This window comes from Coregonus clupeaformis, unplaced genomic scaffold, assembly GCF_020615455.1.
Source record: "Coregonus clupeaformis isolate EN_2021a unplaced genomic scaffold, ASM2061545v1 scaf0148, whole genome shotgun sequence".
In the NCBI taxonomy this organism is placed as follows: Eukaryota; Metazoa; Chordata; class Actinopteri; order Salmoniformes; family Salmonidae; genus Coregonus; species Coregonus clupeaformis.
This window is the reverse complement of record NW_025533603.1, coordinates 286,324-298,820: the sequence shown is the minus strand read 5'-3', so window position 1 is coordinate 298,820 and position 12,497 is coordinate 286,324. Positions and strand designations below refer to the sequence as shown.

Here is a 12,497-nt window from a genome sequence, read left to right as displayed (position 1 = left end):
TCGGCCGAGGCTGCTCCTCCTCCTTGTTCGGGCAGGTTTCGGCGGTCGTCGTCCCCGGAGTACTAGCTATCACCGTTTGATGTTTTCGATGTCTGTTTTGTTTTGTCTGATTGTGTACACCTGTTTCCTGTTTGGTTGATTATGTCTCCTATAAGTTTCTCGTTTGGTTAGTCTTGTGTTGTGTGTTATTGTCCGCCTGTCGGTAGGAGCGGCGAGTTTCTGCTCTGTTTATTTGTTTGGTGTTTTTACGCACTGTTTGCGTAATCGCTCGCCTCTTTGTTTCGAGGCCCGTGTTTTGTATTTTGTCTTTATGACTAGTAAAGTCTGTTGGACTAAGCCTCTGTGTCCTGCGCCTGACTCCTACACCACAACCACATCAGTTCCTGACACAAGCAAATCGAGGAATCCAGCAGAAAGAGGACGTGTTTAACTACTCTTGTGGGGACCAGAAGTCCCCACAAGAATAGTAAACAAACAAATATTTGACCAACTGGGGACATTTTGTTAGTCCCCACGAGGTCAAATGCTATTTCTAGGGGGTTTAGGGTTAAGGTTAGAATTACGTTAAGGGTTAGGAGCTAGGGTTAGTTTTAGGGTTAGGGTTAAGGTTAGGTTTTTCGGTTGAGGTTAGGGTTAAGGGTATGGGTTAGGGTTAGAGGTTAGGGAAAATAGGATTGTGGAAGGGACTGAATTGTGTATCCCCACAAGGTTAGCTGTACAAGACTGTGTGAGCGCACTTGTTTGAAATAGAAAAGCGTAGCGATAGCTACTGATAAAGAAGAAGACGAAGCAGCTGCTTTATAAGTGGGATGCACTGTTCAGCGCTACATCCCGAGGGGTTCGTGCTGATTGTACAGAGATTGTGACAGCCGGTTAAATGGCGTCCCTTGACAAGGCAAGAACAAGATGTATGTCAGGAGAAGTGCAGTATTATCACATTTTATTTGTCACATGCGCCGAATACAACAGATGTAGACCTTACTGTGAAATGCTTACTTACAAGCCCTTAACCAACAATGCAGTTCAAGAAATAGAGTTAAGAAAATATTTACTAAATAAACTAGGGGTGTCAAACGTCCGGCCCGCGGGCCGGATCAGGCCCGCAAACGGGTTTAATCCGGCCCGCGAGATGATTTTGTAAAGTATAAAAATGAGCTGCAATTTTTCAATAAAATCAACTGCTGTTCCAATTGTGTCCACTGGATGGCGCAATAGCAATTGTGTTAAGCAAGCAAACTGTTTATGCCGGGGCAGAGCAAATAGGTCAAGCAAGTGCAGCCAGTCCGGATGAGCTACTTTGTTTTGCCCGCGATATTTATTACGGCTTCTACTTTTAACATTATGTGCTTTGGCACCCTCATTGCCCCAATATGTCTCTGTCAAAAAAGAGAAAAGTGGACGCAGAGTGCAGAGTGTTCCAAGAAAAATGGTCATCCTTCTATTTATTCACGGAATTGAATGGGAAAGCTGTATGTTTGGTGTGTTCACAGCATGTTGCAGTGCTGAAAGAATATAACCTTCGTCGCCACTATGTGAGTCTTCATGCCGACAAATATGACAACTTTCAAGGACAGCGGAGAAGAGAGAAGGTGAATGGACTGTTGGTGGGTCTGAAGAAACAGCAGTCTGTGTTTACTCACAGCCGAGACATCAGTGACGCTGCAGTGAAAGCTAGCTACCTCATTGCTAATGAAATCGCAGTGGCTTCAAAACCATTTAGTGAGGGTGAATTTGTAAAAACATGCATGATGAAGGCAGCAGAGATTGTGTGCCCTGAAAAGCACCAGGCTTTTGCAAATATCAGCCTGACAAGAAACACAGTTGCAGACAGGATTTCCGATCTTTCAGTGGATTTGGACAGCCAGTTGAAGCAAAAAGTAAAGTAATTTATTGCGTTTTCGGTTGCAATTGATGAAAGCACGGACATTACAGATGTTGCACAACTGCCCATTTTCATCCGCAGAGTTGATGACACATTGACCGTCACCGAGGAGTTCGTGGAGTTGGTGCCGATGACAGATACAACGACAGCAGCTGATATTTTCACTGCACTCGTCTGCGCGCTGGACAGGGTCGGAGTGGACTGGTCCTGCGCTGTCAGCCTGGCTACAAATGGTGCGCCCTCAATTATTGGGAAAAAAAGCAGCGTTTTGACAAAGTTCAGAGAGAAAGTGCAATCTGCAAATGGAGGACGTGATTTTTGGACTTTTCACTGTATTTTGCACCAGGAGGCTTTGTGTTGCAAGTCATTAAAGATGGATAACGTCATGAATAAAACAAAGCTGCGCTCAAGGCTCACGCACAAGCACTTGAATCACATCCTGAAGTTGGCTGCCACTCAGGATGTGACGCCTGATATTGATGCGCTGGTGAAAGCTAAAAGATGCCAGGTATCAGGAGTCAAATAAACTATGCAACCCCACTTAAAGTGCTGCATGAGACACCCTGATATAGTTCTGTGATCTGTGATATACTTCTGTGAATCACTGAGGCATTGTGTGTTTGTGTGTTGTTTGTCCTCAGAATTTCAAATAACTTGAGGTGTTTTATGATTAATAGTGATGTTGTGCTTTTGGACACACTGTCCTCAGGCTCCAGCTTTATGTTTATATGTTTTTATGTTGATGTGCTATTGTTTTTAATTGTTTTTATTTTATTTGTATATTTAACCTATTCTTGACTCTGTGGTTCTTGCACTTGTTTGGGGAACAGGATTTCATTATTTGTAACTACATTTCTGCCTGAGAAATGACACCCTGATATAGTTCTGTGATCTGTGATATACTTCTGTGAATCACTGAGGCATTGTGTGTTTGTGTGTTCTTTTTCTTTAGAATTTTCAAATAAACTTCAGGTGTTTTATGATTAATAGTGATGTTGTGCTTGTACTATTTTGGACACACTGTCCTCAGGCTCCAGCTTTATGTTTTATGTTGATAGTATTAAAACAAAGAAAACAATCTGAAGTTGTTGTTTTTAAGTTATATATACCATGATTTTACCGGTCCGGCCCACTTGGGAATAGATTTTCCTCCATGTGGCCCCTGAGCTAAAATGAGTTTGACACCCCTGAAATAAACTAAAGTAAAAAACAAAAAGTAACACAATAAAATAACAATAATGAGGCTATATACAGGGGGTACTGGTACTGAGTCAATGTGCGGGGGTACAGGTTATTCGAGGTAGTTTGTACATGTAGGTAGGGGTAAAGTGACTATGCATAGATAATAAACAGTGAGAAGCAGCAGTGTAAAACCAAAGGGGGGGGGGTCAATGTAAATAGTCCAGGTGGCCGTTTGATTAATTGTTCAGCAGTCTTATAGCTTGGGGGTAGAAGCTGTTAAGGAGCCTTTTGGACCTAGACTTGGTGCTCCGGTACAGCTTGCCATGCGGTAGCAGAGAGAACAGTCTATGACTTGGGTGACTGGAGTCTTTTACAATTTTTTGGGCCTTTCTCTGACACCGCCTAGTATATAGGTCCTGTATGGCAGGAAGCTTGGCCCCAGTGATGTATTGGGCCGTACGCACTACCCTCTGTAGCGCCTTACGGTCGGATGCCAAGCAGTTGTCATACCAGGCAGTGATGCAACCTGTCAGGATGCTCTCGATGGTGTAGCTTTAGAACTTTTTGAGGATCTGGGGACCCATGCAAAATCTTTTCAGTCTCCTGAGGGGGAAAAGGTGGTCTCTGACCTCCTCCCAATAGGCTGTCTCATCGTTGTCGGTGATCAGGCCTACGACTGTTGTGTTGTCAGCAAACTTAATGATGGTGTTGGAGTCGTGCTTGGCCATGCAGTCGTGGGTGAACAGGGAGTACAGGAGGGGACTAAGCACGCACCCCTGAGGCGCCTCAGTGTTGAGGATCAGCGTGGCAGATGTGTTGTTGCCTACCCTTACCACCTGGGGGCGGCCCGTCAGGAAGCCCAGGATCCAGTTGCAGAGGGAGGTGTTTAGTCCCAGGGTCCTTAGCTTAGTGATGAGCTTTGTGGGCACTATGGTGTTAAACGCTGAGCTGTAGTCAATGAACAGCATTCTCACATACAGTGGGGAGAACAAGTATTTGATACACTGCCGATTTTGCAGGTTTTCCTACTTACAAAGCATGTAGAGGTCTGTAATTTTTATCATAGGTACACTTCAACTGTGAGAGACGGAATCTAAAACAAAATCCAGAAAATCACACTGTATGATTTTTAAGTAATTAATTTGCATTTTATTGCATGACATAAGTATTTGATACATCAGAAAAGCAGAACTTAATATTTGGTACAGAAACCTTTGTTTGCAATTACAGAGATCATAAGTTTCCTGTAGGTCTTGACCAGGTTTGCACACGCTGCAGCAGGGATTTTGGCCCACTCCTCCATACAGACCTTCTCCAGATCCTTCAGGTTTCGGGGCTGTCGCTGGGCAATACGGACTTTCAGCTCCCTACAAAGATTTTCTATTGGGTTCAGGTCTGGAGACTGGCTAGGCCACTCCAGGACTTTGAGATGCTTCTTACGGAGCCACTCCTTAGTTGCCCTGGCTGTGTGTTTCGGGTCGTTGTCATGCTGGAAGACCCAGCCACGACCCATCTTCAATGCTCTTACTGAGGGAAGGAGGTTGTTGGCCAAGATCTCATGATACATGGCCCCATCCATCCTCCCCTCAATACGGTGCAGTCGTCCTGTCCCCTTTGCAGAAAAGCATCCCCAAAGAATGATGTTTCCACCTCCATGCTTCACGATTGGGATGGTGTTCTTGGGGTTGTACTCATCCTTCTTCTTCCTCCAAACACGGCGAGTGGAGTTTAGACCAAAAAGCTATATTTCTGTCTCATCAGACCACATGACCTTCTCCCATTCCTCCTCTGGATCATCCAGATGGTAATTGGCAAACTTCAGACGGGCCTGGACATGCGCTGGTTTGAGCAGAGGGACCTTGCGTGCGCTGCAGGATTTTAATCCATGACGGTGTAGTGTGTTACTAATGGTTTTCTTTGAGACTGTGGTCCCAGCTCTCTTCAGGTCATTGACCAGGTCCTACCATGTAGTTCTGGGCTGATCCCTCACCTTTCTCATGATCATTGATGCCCCACGAGGTGAGATCTTGCATGGAGCCCCAGACAGAGGGTGATTGACCATCATCTTGAACTTCTTCCATTTTCTAATAATTGCGCCAACAGTTGTTGCCTTCTCACCAAGCTGCTTGCCTATTGTCCTGTAGCCCATCCCAGACTTGTGCAGGTCTACAATTTTATCCCTGATGTCCTTACACAGCTCTCTGGTCTTGGCCATTGTGGAGAGGTTGGAGTCTGTTTGATTGAGTGTGTGGACAGGTGTCTTTTATACAGGTAACGTTTAAACAGGTGCAGTTAATACAGGTAATGAGTGGAGAACAGGAGGGCTTCTTAAAGAAAAAATAACAGGTCTGTGAGTGCCGGAATTCTTACTGGTTGGTAGGTGATCAAATACTTATGTCATGCAATAAAATGTTAATTAATTAATTAAAAATCATACAATGTGATTTTCTGGATTTTTGTTTTAGATTCCGTCTCTCACAGTTTAAGTGTACCTATGATAACAATTACAGACCTCTACATGCTTTGTAAGTAGGAAAACCTGCAAAATCGGCAGTGTATCAAATACTTGTTCTCCCCACTGTAGGTGTTCCTTTTGTCCAGGTGGGAAAGGGCAGTGTGGAGTGCGATTGAGATTGCGTCATCATAAGGAGAATTATACTTGGAATACGGAGGAGGAGTGGAGGGGAAAAGAGAGGCAGAGGAGATCTAAGAGAGAGAGGGAGGAAGAAGGTGAGCTTGAGTCGGTTAAAAATGGCGGAGAAAGTACAGTACAGAGGGATAAACCAACAAGTGATTTATATGTTTCAGTAAGATTCGATTTTTGACATTTATAGCAATGGTTATCAACTGTACTGCAGTGATGGAACGTAAGTCGCAGAAAATAGAGGTTGTGGTGGCAGCTGCAGAGAGGTATTTGGGTGTGCAAGATTTGACATCAGAAGAGTTACAGGGTGTGTTAAGTGGTGGTGTCCCATCCTTTCAGGCTGTTGGCCTGAAGTAGGACTAAATAGATTTATATAGTGGAGTATGGTTATATTTATTATCATTTTATTTTTTAGTGATTGTGGTGGGGGGTTTTTTAAAGCAAAGTATAAGGGAGTTATACTCCAGTCTAGTAGGTGGCGGTAATGCAACATTTATTGGATGCCAACCGCGGTTAAACCTCATCGAAGGAGAAGAACAGAGTTGTGAAGAATCAACTAGTTCCGCTTGTTACAACTACAGTCACATGCGTTTTCTTGTTTAGTGCCACTTCCGCATCTGACATTATAAAGTAACGCTAGACACTGTATAATGATTTTATAGCATAAATCGTTTCTATTAAAGTACATTTTAAAGCAGACTGTTAACGAACATTGTTTTGTGATTTACGTGATCGAATTTGATTACCAGGTGTTAGTCTGTTGCATTTGCAAGACAAAACAGGGGACACAGTATCCCATTTAGCTAGCTTAGCTTGCTTTTGCTAGCTACTTGATCAGCTAGATTGTAGCCACTTCAACCTACACTATTCATTGGCTACACTAACGGAATAGCTGGCTACAGCTTTTCAGAATGAAGGTATGTCTAAAAGTTGTTACAGAGGCGAGAGGTGTATTCAGGATGCGTAACGTTCTAAAACGTTTCAAAAGTTGCATGAGAGCTGCTTTGTTATTTACCGCTTTATCATCTATTTCGCTATGATTTACTGCATCTACCACGGTGTTTGTCAAACTCGTTTCTGAAATGTAACGTTCAATTCAACAGTTACGTTCGACAGTTTTGACTTGAGCGCTCACGGAACGTTGCAGTAACCATCCTGAATGCACCTTAGGTCAGGGGTGTGTAAGTCAAGATGGCGGGATAGTTTCATTTCCTTCTGCAAACAGAGATGTTATGCCGCGTTCAGAACAACTGTGAACTCGGAAATCTCCGACGTCGAGTGTTCAAGACAACTGGGAACTCAGGAAAAAAACGAGCACAGATTTTTATTTTTATTTTTAAACTGTCCTCCAACTCGTAATTCCAACTCGGGAACTATAACTAGGGCCTCTTTCTAGAGCTCCGACTTTCCGAGCTGAAGATCACTGACGTTATGATTTGACCTCGTATTTTTCCGAGTTCCCAATTGTCTGGAACGCACCAGTATTGTAAGGGGCTTTGCTGCGTCATTTTAGTTTTGTCTTGGTAGGCCTACTTGCTCATGAGATGTATAATGTCTTAGGAATCAAAGAAAAAGTGACATACAGAGTGTACAAAGCATTAGGAACACCTTCCTAATATTGAGTTTTGCCCTCAGAACAGCCTAAATTCGTTGGGACTCTACAAGATGTCGAAAGCGTTCCACAGGGATGCTGGCCCATGTTGACGCCAATGCTTCCCACAGTTGTCAAGTTGGCTGGATGTCCTTTGGGTGATGGACCATTCTTTATACACACGGGAAACTGTTGTGAAAAACCCAGCAGCGTTGCAGTTGTTGACACACAAACCGATGTGCTTGGGCACCTACAACCATACCCCCTTCAAAGGCACTTAAATATTTTGTCTTGCCCATTCACTCTCTGAATGGCACACATATACAATCAATGTGCTTAAAAATCCTTCTTTAACCTGTCTTATCCCCTTCATCTATATTGATTGAAGTGGATTTATCAGGTGACATCAATAAGGGATCATAGCTTTCACCTGGTCAGTCTCATGGAAAGAGCAAGTGTTCCTAATGTTTTGTACCATCATTGTAATATCACAAGGAAGGTGTTTTTTCTCAGTAGTCCTACTACAACATTTAAAAGTGCAGCACTCGCTTAATGCTTTTATCAGTGTCATTGTTTCAAAATGAATTGGTTAGGCAATGAATCAGTCCTGCAGTGAAACAGACCAAATAAGCCTTACTAAGTATAGTATTTTAATCGTGTATGATTATATATTTCCCCCAGGTGTCCATGCCCCCCCCCTGCACAGCGACGTCTGTGCGGCTGTTAGTTCTGGCTGTTCAGCTGGTCCTGTTGGTGTGTGGAGGCCAGGCCAGTGACAACACCAAGAGGTGTAAACTGTTCTCTGAGTCCCTGGCAGAACGGAAGGTCCTCAGTCTTCTAGAACCACTCACTAACAAGAAGTAAGGAATTACCAAAATAGAAGAAAACGTAGAAATATCTGTGGTATGTCCCATTGCTTTACAAGGTGAGGGGTATCAAAGCAAGTGTTTATCAGCAAAAAAGTAAGACTCCACGCACACTGACGTCGGTTGCTTGGGGAGATGAAATTCAACTTTGTCAGCTGTCACGGAAATTAGCTTTGCATGAAGGTGTAAAAAGGGTATTGATCAGAAGTCAGGAGGCCACGTTAAGCTTGGAAACTCCCGTAGTTTTCCAGAGAGTGTTCATTTTAGTCTACTTCACCGTTGTAACGTCACATGTAACACTTAGACAAGGTAACGTTACCTCACTGTTTTTTGTTCACGGTTCCCTTGGTTACAGTTTCTCGGTGGAGACGAAAAGCGGCAAGGAGAGCTACACGTACCAGTTCCAGGTGTGTGGGGATGCGGGGAAAACGGTAGGAGCGGGACTCGTTCAGATCGACCAGACCGGGAAAGATGAGAAAGTGCTTGGCCTGTACAATGCAACACAGGCTATCGGAGGAAGTAAGAATGTCCGGGTTCTTTATCTTTTCCTTTGAAAAAGTCATGTGACAGTCGTATCAGTATGTTACGGTATGTTCTAGTATCTCAGAAAGTCTGCTGTAGCATGACCAGATATAGTGATACCCTTTCTCTCTTCCCTTCATCGCTCTCGCTCTCTCTCTGCTACCCATCACCCCCTACAGGTGACTGGGTGATGCTGATCTACAGCAACGGCACCAAGTATGAAGGCCACTGTTCCAAGGAGATGAGGAAAGCCATTGTCATGATCTCCTGCAACAGAGGAGTGGAAATGGTGAGAGAGGGAAGGGAGGGTTTGGGCCGTATTCTTCAATGTCTATAGACCATTGTGGTGTGATGATTTGACATGCCTATCTCGCTTTCTCCCTGTCACGAACTGATGCACACCTCTCTACATCCCCTCCTATCGTCCTCCCTCTTCCTTCCTCCCTTTCTTTCTCTCACTCTCCCCATTTACCTCTATCTCTTAGGGGAAGCTGGAAGTGGTGTTGGAGGATAGGGAGAGGGAGAGGGACTGTTTCTATCTGTTTGAACTGGACTCCAGTGCAGTCTGTCCCGCTCTGCCATCCCAGCTCAGTGCAGGCTCCATAATACTCATAATGTTAGTACTAAGATTATGCACCCTTCTGGATTACACACACTCATTTGACTACAAAAATACTCACACACTTATCCCCAACCCGCTTGCTGGCACACAGGGCAGCAACAAAGGCTCTCCATTTCTGGCTCTCCAACACAAATACTCAATACCCTATGAAATGGACTTGTCATTCGCTCACAACAAACAAAGCTACAAGACCAAGCAAAACTGAACGGAGAAATGAATGGTCATATTTACATATTTATTGGTATTCATTATGATAATGGTCTCTTATTTCCTCAACGCTTAACACAGCAGAACACCAGAAGAATTATCACTGTGAATCATTGTGATGTTTGTTCATGTGTCAATTAATGGGATGGGTTTCCAACTAGAGATTTGACACAGTCATATTTTTTCATTCATTCCTCTCTACCTCAGTGGGTTCGTCCTCTTGTCACTGTACCTCATTTGTGGATTCCTCTACCAGCGGTTGATTGTCGGGGCCAAAGGGTTGCAACAGTTCCCCAATTATGTCTTCTGGATGCAGGTTGGCAACCTGGCAGCGGTGAGTGTTTGTAGAGGTCACAACACTGTCTCACATCAGACGGCGTCACTCCTACGTGAAGCTCGTCCCTCAAAATATCTGTCTTGTGGGACGTGGACCTCATCTAAAAAAAATCTAGATTTTCCTAATCTGCCTAACACTAGTTCCTAATTCTGAAAAGCACTCCTCTCTTGGTAGCTATGACACACTGGCTACTACGGCAAATCATGCTTGATCAGCTGAGCAAACTTGCTCCAGCTAGCAGCCTAGTGCAAGCTTGTTTGAATGGCCATACAGTAGCTAGTTTGCCAGCTTGTTGATGAAGTACGGCAGCAAATTTATGGGACTGTTCTTAGAAATCAGCATGTATCTGACTCGGACAGATGGCATTGTGCCTCGCTACTTTGTAACATTTGACCAACGCGATAATGTCGCAGAGAGCAGTCATCTGTGCTGTAGAACTCGGCGCGCTAATCACGGCAGAACAGATATCATGAAAACTCATTTGTGCGTTAGCTGGAACTTCACTACACTAGCTAGCTAGAGGGAGTATTCAGCATTGAGTGGGTGAACTGGCGTTGTTAGCATCCCTGCCTTTCGTTTCATATGGATTGATTTGAGACTGGTTCAGCCAGCAAGCAGACACGAGCTAGCTAGCAAATGTTTGTGCACATTTCGAATGTCATAAATACTGATTATACCACCAGAAAATACCGTAGCTAGAGAATTAGGTAGTGAAGACTTGCTCATGAAAAAAAACATCAATATTAGCTACAGGTTTATTGTTTTTGGTAAGATTAACTCTGACTCTTTTGAGGATGAAAGGGGGTTTAGTGGACGATGTCACCTTGGTAACATTTTCAAACTTCTTTATAGCTATGCAATGAGTGTTTGCGAGTTGTCAGATAGATCAGTGCAGATGGCCGTTGTGCTATCTGACGTGAGACAATGGACGTCACATATCTCTGGTCCAATCCCAAACCAAACCCTATCCTCTACGAGTGTTTAGGTCAGAAGAGGATATATGGGTTGATTTTGGGATTCAGTATCTGTGTTGGGTATATGGGTTGATTTGGTATTCAGTGTCTATGTTGAAGGAGGGTATATGGGTTGATTTTGGATTCATGGTCTATGTTGAAGAGGGGTATGGGTGGATTTTTGGATTCTATGTCGGAGGAGGGTATATGGGTTGATTTGGGATTCAGTGTGTATGTTGAAGGCCACATTTATGCATTACTTTAGGGCACTTAGCTGTTCTGTGAGGGCTGGGATTGGCTAGACAGTTATAACTCTCTTCTCATTCTCTCTCACCCTCAGGATGGATGTAATTTTGTGTGTAGGACACAGGGCCCCGAAGAGGAACCTCCCACATACAGGGGCGTGTCCACAGAGCCAGAGGAGGAGCCAGAAGAGAGGGATGACCACTTACTTCCCATGTGATCTGATGACGTCAGTAGTGGGAGGGATCTATCCCGTGTGACGCTTTTGACGCTTCGGATAGATATTGCCCTTACGCACAGATCTAGGATCATCACTTACTCTCTCCAAATCCAGAGAAACATCAAACTGACTTCAGTTCAGTGTCTAGGCGCAACTTCATCCTAGTTCGTTTTGACAGTTTCAGGGACAAGTTTAGAGGTGGGCACACCAGTTTATGGAATGTTGGAAGATCGGTCTGTGACATCTGACTCCCAAACACTTAGTTCATTATATTAGATGATAAGTCACCTCCCCTGGTTTGCATGGCCCAGGCGTCATTATTTGGAGGTGGCAACCAAAACCTGGATACACTTTTTTTCCTTTCATGAACTGGAGTGGCCACCTCTGGATGGAGAGTGATGTCTCAAAAACGGACTCTGTTACATCTGGCACAATACAAGGGTCGTTACTAGTTAACGCAGCCACAAAGTCATGAACCCCGCCTATTTCTACAATGTATCTTATTACAATCTGATTTTAAACCTAACTAACCTTAATCACACTGATAACCTGATGCCTAACCCTGACCTTAAATTAATTTATATGATAGAGCCAATTTTGACTTTGGGGCTGTGTTATCTAGTGGAAACCGAAAGGCCTTTCTACATGACTGACATATGTTAGTGTGGACACAATGCATCCATAGGAACCGTTTCTAACACGACTCCCATCCAGTTTGTTTTAGTAGCTGATGGCTGTACTGACTCGTAGGTCACACTTTATATGAAGGTCTGCTTGCTCATACATTGCTTAGAATCCTTTTTACATGGTAATATCACAGTAAGTGAATACATGCAGGCTTGTTATTCACGATTTATATGCTTACAGGTCATCGGTCATCAGCCTTGACCAAAATGTACTTCTGACCCATTACACCTTTTCCTTAGCTTTTGAAGAGTAGGGTTGGGACCAATTCCATTTTAATTCAGTTGCCATCAGTTCACTTCCTAAATTGACAAAATTGAAATGGCATTGACCCCAACCATTCCTACTGTTATGTTGCGTTCATAACCAAGTGGGAAGGTGGTAATTACCAGTTGTGAAGTCGTAAATAACAGTTGGATGCATTCACGTTCTTTGAACTCGTTGAGAAAAGCCAATTGGCTAATGGCAAACAAGCGGCGTCAACTGTAAATTAAAGTACAGCTTTCACGCTTGTGAACAAATGATAGTGTTCAAAAACCATATG

At 43.8% G+C, this 12,497-nt stretch overlaps 1 protein-coding gene across 1 annotated transcript; it reads left to right on the top strand.

The window, feature by feature from the left end:
• The first annotated feature begins 6,286 nt into the window (after positions 1-6,286).
• Positions 6,287-11,604, top strand: LOC121586228 (cation-dependent mannose-6-phosphate receptor-like). The gene is made up of 7 exons (XM_041902761.2): positions 6,287-6,625; positions 7,981-8,159; positions 8,521-8,684; positions 8,867-8,976; positions 9,173-9,303; positions 9,724-9,850; positions 11,147-11,604. Exons 1-7 carry the CDS (start codon positions 6,620-6,622, stop codon positions 11,267-11,269), a joined length of 840 nt encoding a protein of 279 aa, XP_041758695.1. The 5' UTR covers positions 6,287-6,619; the 3' UTR covers positions 11,270-11,604.
• The last annotated feature ends 893 nt before the right edge of the window (positions 11,605-12,497 follow it).